The sequence below is a fragment of the Myotis brandtii genome, unplaced genomic scaffold (genome assembly GCF_000412655.1).
Source record: "Myotis brandtii unplaced genomic scaffold, ASM41265v1 scaffold668, whole genome shotgun sequence".
In the NCBI taxonomy this organism is placed as follows: domain Eukaryota; kingdom Metazoa; phylum Chordata; class Mammalia; order Chiroptera; family Vespertilionidae; genus Myotis; species Myotis brandtii.
Window position 1 is genome coordinate 3,535,069 of NW_005370597.1, and position 16,135 is coordinate 3,551,203.

The 16,135-nt window shown below is 55.6% G+C and overlaps 3 protein-coding genes across 7 annotated transcripts in view; 1 reads left to right on the forward strand and 2 right to left on the reverse strand.

The window, feature by feature from the left end:
- Positions 1–1,168, reverse strand: part of HDAC3 (histone deacetylase 3) — a 14,782-nt gene extending 13,614 nt beyond the window's left edge. Inside the window, exons 1-2 of the mRNA XM_005881078.2 lie at positions 1,031–1,168; positions 858–940 (exon numbers count right to left, since the gene is read on the reverse strand). Coding sequence (XP_005881140.1) covers positions 858–940; positions 1,031–1,085 — 138 coding nt within the window. The 5' untranslated portion in view covers positions 1,086–1,168. The remainder of the gene's footprint in view (positions 1–857; positions 941–1,030) is intronic.
- Positions 1,169–1,286: 118 nt separating this feature from the next.
- Positions 1,287–5,320, forward strand: RELL2 (RELT-like 2). Of its 3 annotated transcripts, XM_005881082.2 has the most exons (8): positions 1,288–2,038; positions 2,456–2,695; positions 3,094–3,159; positions 3,256–3,322; positions 3,770–3,955; positions 4,207–4,579; positions 4,701–4,734; positions 4,987–5,320. In XM_005881082.2, the coding sequence occupies exons 2-7, from the start codon at positions 2,512–2,514 to the stop codon at positions 4,731–4,733; spliced, it is 909 nt and encodes a 302-aa protein (XP_005881144.1). In that variant the 5' UTR covers positions 1,288–2,038; positions 2,456–2,511; the 3' UTR covers position 4,734; positions 4,987–5,320. The 3 variants fall into 3 exon arrangements, with proteins under 3 accessions (XP_005881145.1, XP_005881144.1, XP_005881146.1); XM_005881084.2 differs by lacking the exon at positions 2,456–2,695 and having other exon boundaries at positions 1,290–2,038; XM_005881083.2 differs by having other exon boundaries at positions 1,287–2,038; positions 4,207–5,320.
- Positions 5,069–16,128, reverse strand: FCHSD1 (FCH and double SH3 domains 1). Of its 3 annotated transcripts, none has more exons than XM_005881079.1 (20): positions 16,065–16,128; positions 15,738–15,835; positions 15,105–15,150; positions 14,634–14,701; positions 14,173–14,308; positions 13,951–14,087; positions 13,807–13,870; positions 12,136–12,264; positions 11,553–11,675; positions 11,285–11,380; positions 10,727–10,852; positions 10,226–10,330; positions 9,882–10,043; positions 9,181–9,309; positions 9,017–9,100; positions 8,745–8,862; positions 8,389–8,609; positions 7,055–7,142; positions 5,967–6,022; positions 5,069–5,829 (listed from the first exon to the last, which is right to left on the reverse strand). In XM_005881079.1, the coding sequence occupies exons 1-20, from the start codon at positions 16,083–16,085 to the stop codon at positions 5,764–5,766; spliced, it is 2,073 nt and encodes a 690-aa protein (XP_005881141.1). In that variant the 5' UTR covers positions 16,086–16,128; the 3' UTR covers positions 5,069–5,763. The 3 variants fall into 3 exon arrangements, with proteins under 3 accessions (XP_005881141.1, XP_014384608.1, XP_014384609.1); XM_014529122.1 differs by having other exon boundaries at positions 14,173–14,329; XM_014529123.1 differs by lacking the exons at positions 15,105–15,150; positions 15,738–15,835; positions 16,065–16,128 and having other exon boundaries at positions 14,173–14,312; positions 14,634–14,704.
- Positions 16,129–16,135: the final 7 nt, after the last annotated feature.

Genomic DNA, 16,135 nt, shown 5'->3' on the forward strand with positions numbered 1-16,135 from the left:
CTTATGTTTTTGGGGGGGGGGGGGGTCACATACTTCTTTAGAAATTGGGCAAAACCAAAAAGCCTTTCTCTCCCCAGAAAATGTACATAGGCACATACCAGCACAAGATTTCAGGAATTCATAGATTCACGCACCAACATCACCTCAATCTCTTCTATGACCAATTCACTTGTCTGTGCCTCCGCACGAGCAGTGGACACTCATTCATACTTTGACTAATTCCCCTTGCAACGCATGAGGGCTGAGCTTAACTGTTATAACCGGGTATGACAGCTACAAATCCCAAGCCTGGGACAGACAGCATGTTTCCCTGGGAGATGAAGGGTTGGGTAGTGGCTACCTGTGTGGGGGTATTCTAGGTTGAAAAGGTAATACCCAGGACATCTGCTACCCTTCACATACACATTTACACGGAGGGCTATGGTCCTTCCTGGAGCTTCAGCTCCTTGTTGGTGGAGCCGGGTTGCAGAGGAGAAGGGATAGAAACTGAGGGTAAACCTCACATCCCCTTTCCCTTCTCTGAGGCTAAAGCACTGCCCACACCCCAAAAATGCTGGGGAGAAAAACACCTTCAGTCTTCAAACCAGCCCCACTCCACCCTAACTCGCCCAGTGTGAGTCCACCTGAGGTCAAAGGGTGGCTGACCTAAGGTGAAAGAGTAGCTCCCATGAAATGGGTGGGTGCGCTCACCAGCACTCTGCATGTGGGGGTGGGGGTGCTCCTGGTGCCTTCTATCCAGCCTGCCCCCACCCACACTCTTGGGTGGGTCTCACTCGGTGCATTCAGTGCGGCCTACCTGGCTTTAGGGCCGCAGCTCGCCCCCACCCTCAATCCCCAGCAGAGGCGGCGGAACTCACGATCATCTTCTTGTAGAGACCGTAGTGCAGGACCAGACTATGGGTCAGTGCCAAGCGGTGAGGCTTCATAGGGTGCCCAGCCCCTGGGAGCAGAGAAGAGAGTTCGTCAGTTGTAGCCCCAGCCTCCAACCCTCCGCGTCCCGAACCCCTCGGGTGCCACCTTGTTCCCTCACCGTAGTGGAAGTTGCCCACGTCCGGGTCGTAGAAATAGGCCACGGTTTTGGCCATGGTGCCGGCGGGCCCGGGCCCCGCGCCTCAGCCGCCCGCCCGGCTGCCGGCCCCACCTCCCGTCGTACGTGCTGCGTAAGCACGTCGCCTGCCTCTGCGGAACCGGGAATCCAGGCCCCGCCTCCTCTGGGCCACGCCCAGGCCACGCCCCCTGCGGCTAGTTCTGGGCGTGAGCGTCTGGGCTTGGGCAGAAGACAGGTGGCATCGATTCTGGGATGCCAGGGCCATTTCCTCCCAGGCGGGGGTTAAATCCTCGAGAAGCCGAGACATCCCGTCCAGCCACCTGTCCTAAACCGGGTGCAGGCCGTGGTCACCTCTCTAGAAGGCACGGGAGAGCCGGCCACACCGCCCCTCTCGGGTGCAGAAAGCCGGCTTCCCCCGGCCACTGGGAAGATTCCAGGCTATCCACCCGGCCGGGGTATCTAGGGGCAGGAGCCGCGCCGGGCGTGCGGGATAGACTAGAGAACACGCTCGCCTGACGCCTCGCCACCCCACCCGGACCCAGGCTCGGCGCCGCACACTCCCCGGGGGGGCCCGGCGCAGTCACGCGCACACCACATTTGCGTTCACAAGCGCGCAAGGCCCTCGCTCTCCGCCCCGCACACCTGCGCTCCGCCCCCTAGTCCTGGGCCGGCGTCGGGCGAAGGCTTTTGGGAACCCAGGGTGGCTGCGGCGGCGCACCCCATCTCTTCCCCTTTCCGGGGCCGGATTTGTCGGGAACCTGCCGCTGCTCCCAGCCAGGCGGCATCCCTCTCCATCCTTCCCTCCCCCCCGCCTGCCGCGGCACCGGTATCTGCAGTCGCAGCCCGGAGCCGGTGAGGCGGCGAAGGGGGGAGGGGAAGGAAGAGAGGGATGAGAGCCGGGAGGGCGTCGGGGGCCCTGAGCCGGACTAGGACGCCCCTGGAGCCGGAACCCGAGCAGGAGCCGGAGCCGGAGCCAGAACCAAACCACCGGTACTGGGTGGGCCAGGTGGTCAGAATGGGAGGGACCGAAAGGGGGGCGGGTGCTGGAGTACAGATTAGAGAGGGGCTGCAGAGGCCTGGCTCAGGCGGGGCGGAGGAGGTGCGGCCGCTGACTCAGGCGCGATTCTTGCGCTGACCGTCTGCGAATTCCGTCCCATCTCGCTCTGTAGTGTCCTTGGAAGGGACGGGAGCGCAGGACAAACTGGGAAGGGGAACGCTGTGGGCGTCGGGAAAGCGGGACCAGGGGAGAGGGCTTGCGCAGCCGCGGTCTAGCACCCCTGGCCCGGACAGCTCCCTGGTGGGGGGGGGGGGGGAAAAACCCTGGGGGGGGGGGGGGGGGCCTGGACCTCCGAGGCTTGCCTGTTTCAGATCCTGAGGATGACATTTCTATCCCTCCCCCAACCCTAGCTGCAGCCCCCAAACCCCGGGAGGCGCCCTGGCCCGCGCTCGCCCCCCAGGGCCTCATGGCGGAACCACAGCCTGACCTGGAGCCACCCCAACATGGGCTGTACATGCTCTTCCTGCTTGTGCTGGTCTTCTTCCTCATGGGCCTCGTGGGCTTCATGATCTGCCACGTGCTCAAGAAGAAGGGTTACCGCTGCCGCACATCCAGGGGCTCGGAGCCTGATGACACCCAGCTCCAGCCCCGTGAGTGAGGAGCCTAGAACCCGGCTCAGTCACCTTTTTCCTTACCCTTGTCCCCACACCTCTGTCTGCCTTCCTGGCCAACAGACCCAGTCAAGTCCCAACCAAGCCTTCAAAAGGCCTAGTGATGCTTCCTTGGGTCAGCAAGTGAAGTGGGGTGACACCGCCCTGAAAGCAAGGCTAGAGAAGGCAGCATGGGTGGGTAGGGCCCACTGATGGTAATCTTGGGCTCCCATTGACTTTCTCATCTTTTCTGCCTTGGCCCCTGAAATGCTAATGCCCAGCACGATGACAAATAGGCACACGGTTATATCTTGAGCAATAAGCCACAGGAGCCACCTGGTAATGTCCCCCAAAGCTGACTCACTTCCAATTCCTTGTCAACTTTTTTCTTCCTTTAGCTGACGACGATGACATGAATGAGGACACAGTAGAGAGGATTGTTCGCTGTATCATCCAAAATGAAGGTGGGTGTAAGCGCCCCACCCCCCACCTCCTGACTTTCTCTTGCCCTGACCTCCACCTCCACCTCCACTGACTCCTTCTTTTCCTTCTCCCCTCAGCCAATGCTGAGGCCTTGAAGGAGATGCTGGGGGACAGTGAAGGAGAAGGGACAGTGCAGCTGTCCAGGTGAGCTGGAAACAAAGGCCAGCATGACTTAGCTTGCCTTGGAGAGTACCCTCTCCTCCAGCACAATCCTCTCCCAGTCTCCTCGCATGTTTGGGGTCGGGGGAGGGCAAAGCTGGCTAACCTATAGGAAGAAATAAGTTTATATAGAAATCTCAAGTCCTTCAAATCATACCTCCCTTCTGGATATCATCAAGCTTTCCATTCACCCTTTGTGCCACTCCTTTGGGTTAAGCACTGCCCTCTTTTTAGAAAACAGCTCTGGGAAGGAGAACACGTGATCACTACCATCTTAATATTGAGTTTATTGGATAAAGACAGAAAAGAATGTTGGGGCCTGGGGAAAGTGGGCATCTGGAGGCTTAAGGAGCACGCTGAAAGAACAGAAACAAACAGAACAGGAAGAGAAATGGAAATGTCACCCCTGCTCCCTTCCTCTCTACTGTCCAGCGTGGATGCCACTTCCAGCCTGCAGGATGGAGCCCCCTCCCATCATCACACAGTGCACCTGGGCTCTGCAGCCCCTTGCATCCACTGCAGCCGCAACAAGAGGCCCCCACTTGTCCGTCAGGGACGCTCCAAGGAAGGAAAGAGCCGTGCCCGGCCTGGGGAGACCACCGTTTTCTCTGTGGGCAGGTGGGGATAGAGTGCCGTAGAGGGGAGGTTGAGGTGGGGGATCCTGACTCCAAAGGTGGGCCCCACCTCTCTACTCCTGGATTGTGACCTACAGCAAGAGTAGGTTATACAGTATGCCCCACAATCTGACATCTCCGCTGCCCGAGGCTAGAGGGAAGTGGCCATCAAACCAAAGATATCCCTGGTTGGAGGGGAGGGCCAAGCAGCCCCTGAGCTGTGATCCTAAGACCCAGTGTTCCCTTCCCTCCCAGGTTCCGGGTGACACACATTGAGAGGCGCTATGGACTGCATGAGCATCATGATGGCTCCCCCACAGACAGGAGCTTGGGGTCTGGTGGGGGGCAGGACCCAGGGGGCAGCCAAGGGTCTGGGGAAGGACAGTCCAGGGCAGAGATGCCAGCCATTGAAAGCCTGCCCCCTGAGAGGCCACAGCCCCAGGCCCTTGCCAGCCCCGCAGTGCAGAATGGACTCAGGGACAGCAACCTAGTCCCTTGTGCACTTGGAGGGAACCCTGGAGCCTCTGCAGAGTCACCGCTGGCGGCTGGAGGGAGGGGCCCAAGCCCAGGGCTGGCCAGTCAAGAGGCCAATGGACAGCCAGACAAACCGGACACATCAGATCACCAGGTATGAAGACATGGCCAGGGCTGTGGTGGGCTGAGCTCTTACTGCCCTTTACTCTGGGGATGGGGTGCACTGATATGACTCACATCCTATTCTCCTACTGTTGACCCCTCCTCTCACTCAGGTGTCTCCAGCACGGGGAGCAAAAGGTGTGTGAGGTAAGTGTGCCTGGGCTTCAAGTCAGATAATCTCATCCTCCCACCCCCTACTTACACTACTTAAGCCCATTGGCTGGCTGCCCATACCCCCCAAGGTAAACTGCAGGCTTTTCCTTTGCTACATAGTCTTTGGTTTGGTGGTGGGGAGCAGGCATGTGCTCCAGGGAATAGGGAAGGTGCCACAGCCTCCAGGGAAAAGCTGGAATACAACTTGACTGGGAGGCAACACTATTACCCTTCCTCTTCCCCAAGCCTCCTTCTTCATTGCCGAAGAACTACCAGTTGCAGAGCCAGGGGCTGGGTGGCCATGAAGCCCCTCCTTTCCACTGGACAGCACTGCCCCCAGCTGAGGGACCGGTCCTAATCCGTCTCAGCCTGGAGGACATTGGGAGAAGGCACCCACCCCCACCCCCATCCCTGGCCCTCAGTCCCCTTTCCTTGCCTGCCAACAGGCTGCCTGACCCACGTTCCCCATCACCTCGCTCCATATGCTAGAGTGTGGCAACTGGGATCAGGCCCCCTAAAGCAATAGCACCTTAGGCCCCCTGCCCTTTATTCACTGTCAATAAATCTGCTCGGACCATTACAGTTGTTTCACATAATGGCTCCAACTCCTTCTGACAGGTCTGCCCCGTCCCAGCCCCCAAGCCCTGTGGCCCTGGCATCTGGAGTGGGGTGGGTCACAGAGCCAAGGTGGAGACACACTGTCCAGAGCCACTCAAGACTTTGGGGGATGGGGTCCAGCCCCAAAGATTTCAGGGTATTTCACCACTCTAGAGCTGGAGTGGTGGTAAAAAAGAAAGGGGTAGTTCAAGCCCTAGAGACAGTAAGAGAACGGACAATGTGGGGAAAAGGAGGAGACCCAGACCCAGAATTGGGAAAGGGGCAGTTTCTACCCCTGGAGATAAGAGCAGAAATGGGGGGGATTCCAGCTTCTGGCTGTGTCACTCCGGATCACTGAAGGGTGGTCTCTGACAGCACGGAGACAGGGCAGCAGCAGCATCTCTGGGGGCAGTAGTACCCCTGGCTTCAGGTGAGGGGATCTGGACGGCCAGGATCTGGGGCTTTAGCTGGTGGGGGAGGCGGTGGACGCATCTGTAGGGAACACACAGTCAGTGCTCCAGAGGCCTCTATTGGGGACGTCCCTGTTTGTTCCCTCAGCCCTACAGACCAAACAGGACAAGTTGGAATGACCCCTCTCTACACAGTCTCCTCCAGGAAGAGGCTCTTACCGGCCTGAGTCGAGGCGCCATCATGTCCAGGGGTCCAGGGCAGTCCAGGTCTTGGTCTGGAAACAGGACTTTGTTTTATTCACTGCTATATCATCAGCACTTAAGACAGTGGCACTCTGTAAATACTTGTTGAATTAACAAATAATCACCAACTTGGCCATAGAGTCCATCAGTCTATCCATCCTCAACACTTATGGGGCACCTACTGTATAATCAGCCTTGCACAAGCTTTCAGAGAAGGGGAGGTGGGATCCACAGCACCCCCACCCCAGTAGTTGCCTGGAACCCAATAATGAAACACAACAAGCACAATGAATGGTTGAGTGCTGAATCATTCCAAGTGAGCTATGGAAGGAGGCTCTGTGAAGAGAGTGTAAGTACCGGAAGGCTTTAGCAAAGGTGAACACTTCAAGAAGGAAAATTATGACACAAACCCAGGTGTTTGCAACATTCAAAAAGACTTAAGAGCAGAGGATGTGTATTGGGAAAACACTGTAGAAGCAGCTGGCTAATTTTTAAAAGAATGAGAACAAAGCCATGGCTTGCATGCTTGCTATGTGCCAGACACAATGCTGGACACTCTACAGACAGCTTTTTTAAAAAATGACTTTATTAATTTTAGAGAGGAAGGGAAAGGGAGAGAGAGAGATAGAAACATCAATGATAAAAGAGAATCATTAATCAGCGGCCTCCTGCATGCCCCCACTGGGGATTGAGCCCACAACCTGGGCATGTGCCCTTGACTGGAATCAAACCCGGAACCTTTCAGTCCGCAGGCTGACACTCTATCCACTGAGCCAAACCAGCTAGGGCTCTACAGACATCTTTTTAACTCACAACAACTCCACTCTGTAAAGACCCAGACATGTTAAACATTTCATCCCAAATCACACACTAGGGAGTCATGGAGTGGAGTGGGAACACTGGGCCTGGCCTCACAGCCCAAGCTTTTCTCACTATCACGCTTCAATGAGCCTGATGGCAGAGGTTCCCAAGGGCGAGGAAAAGAGCCAAGCGTAACCCAGGCATCCCAAGATTCCTCCTTCCAGCCTCTTTCCCTCCCCAAACCCCTAGTTCCCTCTACTTACCCCCAGACAGGACAGGTGCAGGGGCCCCATCCAAAGCAGAGGTGGGTGCAGGAGGGGAGAAGCTGGGAGGAGAAGGGGATGGCAGCATCTGAGGATGAGGGGGCATAGTTATTTCTGGCACATGGGAAGGTTTCACCAGCTTGTCCTCTCATCCCATCTTCGGTTCCTGTCCCATCACTCCCCAATACCAAGAGTGCCAAATGCTTGTATCTGGGTGGGGGTTGTAGCTGATACTCATTTCCACAGCCAATGTGTACTGACACTATGTCCCAGGCATTCTGCTAGCACTCCATGTGCACCAATTCATTCACTCCTCACCACCACCCCATGAGGCAGGGATCTTTACGATTCCTATATTAGGGGCAAGACTCAGATTAAGCCATCTATCCAAAATCAGAGAACCAGTTACTGGCAGAGTCCTGGCTAGAGCCAGGGTCTCCTGATTTCCACTCCTATACTCTTCCCGCTGCATTATAACAATAGGTACTGTATTTTTTTTAATTTAATTTATTTTTGTTAATCCTTACCCGAGGATATTTTTCCATTGATCTTTTAGAGAGAGTGGGAGAGGGAAATACAGAAACATTGATGTGAGAGAAACACATCGATTGGTTGCCTCCTGCAGGCGCCCTGACCAGGGCCCGGGCTGGGGTGGATCCTGTGACCAAGATACATGCCCTTGACTGGAATCGAACCCAGGACCCTTTGGTCCACAGGCCAATGCTCTATCCACTGAGCCAAACCAGCTGCAGCGGTTCTCAATCTGTGGGTCGCGACCCCTTTGGCGGTCGAATGACCCTTTCACAGGGGTTGCCTAAGACCATCCTGCATATCATATTTACATTACGATTCATAACAGTAGCAAAATTACAGTTATGAAGTAGCAACAAAAATAATTTTATGGTTTGGGGTCACAACATGAGGAACTGTTTTAAAGGGCCAGAAGGTTGAGAACCACTGAGCTAGGGCAAGTACTGTATTTTAAAGCACCTCCTGTGGGCCTCCGTGCTAAGGGCTTTACCGCCATTATCCATAGTCAGGATAGTTAGCCTGCTGAAGTAGGTATTATTCCCTTTTTACACGTAAAGAAAGAAGCTCAGCGAGGTCAAAACTGCCCAAGGTAATGTAATAGGCATCAGAACTCAGATCTATCTAGCACTAAAGTAGCACCACCAAACTCTTAGGAAGACTGCCTTGGTTTCCCTTTACTCAGCCCACCCAGAGGAGATGGGGAGGCCCAAGCCACTATGGGAGGTCAACCTGGAGAGGGGAGGGAGCATTAAGATGAACATGGGGCCTCAATGGAATAGGAGGGTCAACTCAGGGTGCGTCACCTGTTCAGGGTCTGAAGACTCAGAAGGCCCTAGGGGACCAAGCAGCTCCTCCACCAGCAGGGAGGGGAAGACCCCAACATGGCCCCCAAATTCTCCCCTCCAGAAGCCGTCATCCACTCCATCCTGGGCCCGGGGCAGCAGGCGGATGAGTGCCCCCTCAGGGAAGCTCAGCTCCTCTGCGCTCTGTCCCGTGTAGCTGTACAGGGCACGAGCCAGAAATGCTGCAGAAACCCGGGAGAGGTGGTGAGGGGTGGAGGTCGTGGTGGTGCCCATGACCATGACACCTTAGGGTCACAACCACTCAGTAACTCTTCTCCATACCCAGCACCCTTTGACCCAGAATTCTCCTTTCTTACCTGTGGGCTCTGCCCCTAAGGGCATGCTGCTGTCGTGGCCGCTCTCAGGGAAGGAGAGGTCGGGAAAGTTGAGATAGCGCTCAGGAACAAAGCCTACTTCGCTGTGTTGGTTCCGAGCCTGCTCACCCAGTAATAAGAACAGATAATATCCATGGCCCTGACCCTCCTCCACTCAGGCTTCTAGCTCTGCTTGGCTGAGTCCTTGTGGGCCACCGGGAAGTCCCTTCCACTGCCCCCAACTCCCAAGGTCAGAGCCCAGGGACCATACCCACCTTGACCCATTCGTCGGCATCTCCCTCCTCTAGGACCTCCAGCCACTCGCCTTCTGTGATAGTCAGCTCATCCTCATGTCCTGCCTTGGCCCCACAAGGAAGGATTTAGGACTCGGCTGTCCCCCATCCCTGCCCATCTGAGGCCCCCACCCCCCAATTCACACCTGATAGCCAAACACCACATGTGCGGGGCAGGGGAAGGGTCTGGTGGCCAGGGCTGGGGGGACAGGCTCCTCAAAGAGCTCTCCAGTCTCCTCACAATCCTCAAAGTCAGAGAGCTCAGCATCCTCAGCCTGGAGGGAGGGGAACAGAGAACAGACGTCACTGTCACTCTCAAGTACCCATTGTATCTCCCTCTCCTCCATCCTCCTCCAAGGTAGCCCCACCCATCCGTTCACCAGATGTCACAAGAAAAATCACCACAGGGCAGGGTAAGACTGACAGTGACTGCAGAGTTAGAGTCCTGGGCGCTTACTATGTGCCAGGCACAGTGCTAACTACGGATCTTATTTAAACTTCATCATAACCCACTGTTATTCCGTATAACTATTAACCTCGTTTTACTTATGAGAAAACTGAGGCTCAGAAAGGTTAAGTCACTTTCCAAGATCACACAGCTAATAAGTGACGAATCACGTATGGTCTGTCCCCAGAACCTCGGCTCATAACCACCATCCTATACTCAATATAAGTTGAGGACTCTATGCCATAAACTGTGAAGAATTATACTTAAGTGATTTCATTTAAGCCTCAGAACAACCCTTTGATTTAGGTACTGTTGTGATTCCCATTTCATTGGGCCTGCCCTCCACTAGGGACTTTTACCCTCCTGGGTGGGTGTGGGTAGGGAGCAGAAGGAACTCACCGTGGGAGAGAGGTCCCTCTGGGACAGCCGGGCCTCGCTGAGCCGCTGCTCCTGCTCCACCTCGTCCTGGGCCTGGGTCATGGCTGGCTTCAGCCAGTGCTGTACATCCAGGCCAGCCTCCTGCAGCAGGGCCAGCCGGGCACCCCCCTTCACCTGGCTCACCTGGCATGGGGAAGGGGGATCAAGTCTGTGGCTGGGCTTGCTTTGGGAAGGTGAGTAGAGCCTCCCCAAATGTGTCCACCCTCTACCTCCTGCCTACCTCCTCCCACCATCAGACAGAGGAGAGGAGGAGGCTGTTGGCTGAGGAGGTAGGATCTCAGGACCCTAACCCCCAGGTGTCTCACCTGTGCCCGCAGGATGCTCTGCCTTACTTCATGCAGCCGTTGCTCTATGCTCAGAGCCTCCCGCTCTGGAGCCTGCTGCCGCCTCTGCTCCAGCCGCTGCAGCACCTGGATGGGAAGCAGAGGACGGGGTGAGGGAGATGCTATGGGACACAACTTACTATGGACCTGGCACTTTGCTAGTGGCTTCATATGCATTATAGCATTTGATCTTCCCTATGGGGTGGGTGCTATTATTAGTTCTGCTTTAATGATGAGGAAACAGGTGCAGAGAGGTTAAGTCACTCCCTTAGTCAGGGTTACATAACCTGGAAGTAACAGAGCAGGATTTGAACCCAGGTGGGCCTTGCTCCAAAAGCTGTGCTCTTAACTACTTTGCCACACTGTTGGCTTAAAATACCTTTCCCTCCCCTCATGCCTGCACTAGGACATCCCTAGTGACCCCAGGATCCCCATCTCTCAGATATCCTTGTCCACCCATGACACCTGCACCCCACTCCTCACCCGAAGCCCGTGGTTCTGGATCTTGTAGTCTCGGGCAGCTCGACTCGTCCAGCGCTGAACCTCTTTCTCCAGGTCACTCTCCCCAGCCACACCTCCAGTAACACCCTCCAGCTCCAAGGCACATACCTGAATGATGGAGGGGCGAGGGCTGTGGGGAGGACCTGATGCTGCTCCTTCTCTACTCCCCTTCCCTCCCGTTCCCTCCTTTTTACTGCTTTCTGTCCCGACCTCCAGGGACAGGGACAAAGAGGTGGGGTACACACCTATGACCGTGGACACAGGTGTGCGTTCATGTGAACACAGACACAGAGAGTTCCAGAAATGGGATCCAAGTTGAGGGACAGATGTAGAATGAAGAGGATAGTGCAGTGAAGAGACAGAAAGGTGGAATTAAGTGTGTTAATTTGTGTCTGGTGGGAGGGAGGTGAACTGGAGTCTGAAACCCCCTCTCCACGGTTTAAGTTACTAAGTTAATATCATCAGAAGGATCATGGGGATGGGCCTAAACTACAGTCCCCTTTACATCTGGCCTGGTTCCGACCATCAGGGAGGTCTCACCTGGTCATTCCCTGCGGGCTGAAACTTCTGAGGTGGTATGGGGGAAAATGCCTCGGGGTCTTGAAGAAAGAGCTTCAGATCCTGCTCCCAGCTTACCTGGGGGTTGGAAGAAGTCAGTCAGTCATGAACTGGCTCCCTCTCCAAGCCTGTCCCCTCTTGGAAGCAAGGACAAGGTGAGAAGAAAGGGAGTAGACACGCAGTGGGTGGTCTGTTTCGGAGAGAGAGTAAAGAGCATCTCTGGGGAGCTCGTACAGGGCACAGCCCCCACCTGGGAGGTTGCCTGTGCTCCACGGCGGGCCTGCTCCAGGGCCATCTCTGCTGCTTCCAGCTCCGTGCGGCTCAATAAGGTCAGGGGGTCCCTCAAATGTTCCGACAGCTCGCTGACCAGGGCCTGGAAAGAACCCCAAGATACTGACACCACCCTTCCCCCAGGCCTTTACCACAAAGCAAGCTCTCTGTCCAGGTTTGGATGGGTGATGGGCATGAGGTATGGGAAAGAGGAAAGGAATAAGACACTATTAATTGCTTCTAATAATAAGCCCTAGTGTGCACAGTACTTAACCATTTAAAAAGCATTTTCACATCCATTTTCTCCCTTGAGCCCCATTAGTCTTAAAAGGAGGCAAGAGCAGGGCTTATTCCTGATGAAGAAACTGGGGTTCAGAGGGGTTACGTGTCCTGTACAATGTCATGCAACCAGTCAGAAGCAGAACCAGAACCCAACTATGTATTTTCTACCGACGCTACGCAGGCTAGGTCCCTAACACCACCCAGCCTGCTGCTGGTGGGAAGCAGGGAAAGTCCTCCCCCCTTTCCCACTGAGAGGCAGGGGGACCTAGGCTGGCACTGGCCTTGAGCAGCGCGGGCAGTTCCTCCTGGTAGTAGTGTTCAAGGTGGGCATTGGTGGACACCAAGTTCAGCAGGTACTCATTGCGGGCCACTTTCAGCTGCTGGGAGTACTGGGCCGATTGTGTGGAGAGCTAGGAGGGGAAAACAGGGTGTCAACATGAACCCTGAACCCTTAGGGTCCTTCCAAGGCCAACCAGCTCCAGAATAGATTCTAACATTATTGAGATGCTTGACACTATACTTGAAAATTTACACATCCTCCAGGGGCATCTGTGTACATCTACACTAATAAAAGGGTAATATGCTAATTAGACCAGACATCTTCCGGACGTCCTTCTGGACAAAGCCATGGTGGCGGGGGCCGAGGCAGAGGTGGTTAGGGGCAATCAGGCCAGCAGGGGAGAGCATTTAGGGGGCGATGAGGATGGCAGGGGAGGACAGTTAGGGGGCGAACAGGCCGGCAAGGGAGGGCAGTTAGGGGGCGATCAGGCCAGCAGGGGAGGGCAGTTAGGGGGCAACCAGGCCGGAGGGGAGCCATTAGGAGCATCAGGCCAGCAGACAGAGGTGGTTAGGGGCGATCAGGCAAGCAGGCAGGCGAGCAGTTAGGAGCGAGCGGTCCCGGATTGTGAAAGGGATGTCCAACTGCGGGCAAACAGGCCGGCAGGGGAGGGCAGTTAGGGGGCTATCAGGCCGGCAGGGGAGGGCAGTTAGGGGGCAACCAGGCCGGAGGGGAGCCATTAGGAGCATCAGGCCAGCAGACAGAGGTGGTTAGGGGCGATCAGGCAAGCAGGCAGGCGAGCAGTTAGGAGCGAGCGGTCCCGGATTGTGAAAGGGATGTCCAACTGCCAGTTTAGGCCTGATCCCGCTAGCAGTTGGACATCCCCTGAGGGGGTTCCAGATTGGAGAGGGTGCAGGCCGGGCTGAAGGACCCCCCTCCCCTGCCATGCATGAATTTCGTGCACCGGGCCTCTAGTTTGAAATAAAATCCCAGCTGCTCTTTACCATGGTCTACCAGGTCCAACAGGAGCTGGCCCCTGCAACCTCCCTGACCTCTTTCAGTGTCTGTCCCCTCGCTCACAGTGCTCTGGCCACACTGGCCGTCTCTGAGTTCCTGGAGCCTACAAAGTTATTCCTGCCTCCGAGCCTTTGCACCATTTCCTCTCCTGGAATGTTCTTCCCCTGGCCTTTCCATGATCTTTGCATGGCTGGCTCCTTCTTGACACTCAGGCCATCTGTTCAGAGAAGCTGTCCCTCTAAATTACAGCCCCTTGTTATCCTTTATCATAGCACTGGGGTTTATGTGATTATTTTCACTTATGTGATTATTTGTTTTTTTTTGTTTTTTTTTTACTATCTGTTTCTCCTGACCAGGCTATGAGGGCAGGAACTCCATTGGTAGTGTTCTCCATTGAATCCCAGTGTTTAGAACAGTGCTTAGTACACAGAAGTCCTCAATAAATGCATATGAAAAGAATGAAAAATAAAGGCACTATTTTCATTTTATAGATGAAGAAAACGAGCTCAAAGAAATGAAGTTAACCAAGATCACCCACCAAGGAAATAGGGAAGCCTGAATGCATCCCAGTCTCTCACACTTATGCCCCTGGGTTGCAAACCACTAGACTACTCTACCCACCCCTTCCCTGCCCCAACGTGCGCCTGCATCTCCAAACCTTGGTGCTGAGTTTCTGGAGACTGGTCCGAGTGTGGAAGAGCCCATGGTCACTTCGGTTCAGCCTATGCAGGAAAGAGAGAGGAGTTAAGATTAGGCCCCCGCTTCACCCCTACCCCAGGCTACTAACTCCCTATGACCCCACCTGGCTTGGACATCAGCCGCCTTCTCCTGTGCCAATGCCCACACACGTTCCCGCTGCCCATACAGCTTCTGACTTCGGCTCAGCTCCCGGACAGACTGCAGCACCTCGGCCTGTGCCCTCTGGAGGTTCTCTGCCCCCTAGGGGAATGGACACACAGAGTCCTGACCCAGACCACTTACAGCCCTAGCCAGCCCTTCCTTCACCCCCTCTACTGAGCCATACCTTCCTCAGCAACTGCTCCTTGGCACTCCGCCCTGTGCCCCCTGCCAGGTCACGGTATCGGTCAGACGCCTGGAGTCGGGCTTGGCCCCCAGCCACGGTGGCATCCAGCAGACAGCGCCAGGCACCAAACACCATCCTGCCTCTCCCCAGAGAAGGTCTGTGTTGAGGAGGGGCGCACTACAAAGCTTCACAAGACACCCACCCCCAACACCACGGGAGACAGAGTGCTTTCCCATCCCCCTTGTCTGGGAGCCCTCAATCGATCAGCCCATTAGCTCAGCCACAAGGATCACTCATGCCCTCCACCCCCACCTACAGTGTCCTTGCTGGGTCAGCTCCTCTCCTGCTGCTGTGTCAGCTCACATGTCCTCCTCCCTCACTGGGCCTTCATCCCCACAGGTTCCTGGGGTTGAGCCCTCATCCCTTCTTGGTCCCTTGCCCTCCCCCTCCATGGGACCCACCTGCTGTCTATCTCCCCGCTCCGGTACCCTTCCCTCTTCAGGAATGGCCCAGCCAGTTTCTGGAGTGCCTGGAGGAAAAGTCATCAGACCCAGTTCCCTTTCCAAGACTCCCCCCAGCTGGGAGAATAGGGATGAGAATATAATAATGCCACTCACCAGATGTGTATCATGTGCCTCTCACTTTGTAAGTGTTTTACAGGCACTAACTTATTCCACCCTTACAACAACCCTACATGAAGGAACAATTATTGTTATTCCCATTTTACAGAGAAAGAAATTGAGGCCAAGAAAGGTTAAGTAACTTGAACACTACTACCAGGGTAGTCCAACATCGAATAAATAGCACAAAAGGGATTTGATAGAAATCTGCCTGACTCTAGGCATTTGCTCGTGACCAGAACAGGAGTATGTGTGGAGGTGTAAAGGAGGCTAGAACAAAAGGGTAGGTTTAGAGAGAAAGGAGTCCCATACCTGCCCATACTCCCGTTCAATGGCTGCCCTCTGCTTGCTGTAGGATCTGTGGAGATGGGGGGTAGAGGGGGGAGGGAAGGGGATGTTACTATTTGGTCCTTTTCTTCTACCCCTAATCCTTTGCTCAGCCAGGGCAGGAGGAAGAGGGGAGCCAGGCCTAGAGTGTGCACCAGGAGGCAATGAGACTACAGAGAGTCCTTGAGATCACCGCAGGCAGCTGGAACACAGGTCAACCTCATCTCATTGCTCAGAGCCTCAGCAGGATCCTCCCCACCCTCGGAGAACCATCTGTGGACTTGCAGGTGAGGACTGATGGGGGCCTGGGTACACTGTCTGCCAGCCTTCCAACAGGTCTGGAAGAGGGAGGAGGTTTCTGTCCTAAGAGTGGGAGAGGGAGTGATGTGAAATCAAGAGGGTTGAGGGAGGGTCCCTGTGCGTTTATGCATGTATTGGGGTGGGAGGAATCTGGTATCTGGAGAGGCAGGCCCAGGGTGAGGGCTGTGAATGGGCTAAGTTTGGCGACCTCTTCACGCCAGCTTCTCCCCTACCCCACCCCCCAGGCCCAAGTACGTCGGAGAAGAGGCGGAGCGCGACCGGGAAGATGGGGTTACGTGGAGTGGGGACAGGGTCTACCTGATGTCCTCCAGCAGATCCGCCTCCCGCTGCTGCCGAGCCTGAAGGATGCTCAGCTGCTCCAGGAAGCGAAGCTTCACCTCCTGGGCCGGCTTCACCTTCGGGGGTAAGAAAAAGATGAAGACCCCTGGCGCGGGGGCCTGAAAAACACTCCGCGCGGGCAGCGGTGAGGAGGCGGGGCCGGGGAGGGGCCGAGCTGCTTCCTCGGTTACTTCTGGGTCGGGCTCGGACCCCTTCCTACTACTCGTCCCCACCGCGAGTCGGGTGCCCCCTGGATCCCACCACAACCCCAGCCCGCCGAGAGCCCCCGTCCCAGGCCAAGCTCACTTTTCGGGAGGGCGGCTGCATCTCCGTTCCAGCCCCGGCAGCGACTCGACTCCGGAACTCCGGGAGGCCCA

Coding starts and splice junctions, on each gene's coding strand:
- RELL2 (XM_005881082.2), top strand. CDS start 2,512: ATGGCGGAACCACAGCCTGACCTGGAGCCACCCCAACATGGGCTGTAC. Junction 3,160..3,255: donor CTGTATCATCCAAAATGAAG/GTGGGTGTAAGC, acceptor TTCTCCCCTCAG/CCAATGCTGAGGCCTTGAAG. Junction 3,956..4,206: donor ACCGTTTTCTCTGTGGGCAG/GTGGGGATAGAG, acceptor CTTCCCTCCCAG/GTTCCGGGTGACACACATTG.
- FCHSD1 (XM_014529122.1), bottom strand. CDS start 16,085: ATGCAGCCGCCCTCCCGAAAA. Junction 14,702..15,104: donor TTGAACGGGAGTATGGGCAG/GTATGGGACTCC, acceptor CTTTTCCTCCAG/GCACTCCAGAAACTGGCTGG. Junction 8,863..9,016: donor ATGCCGACGAATGGGTCAAG/GTGGGTATGGTC, acceptor CTGGGTGAGCAG/GCTCGGAACCAACACAGCGA.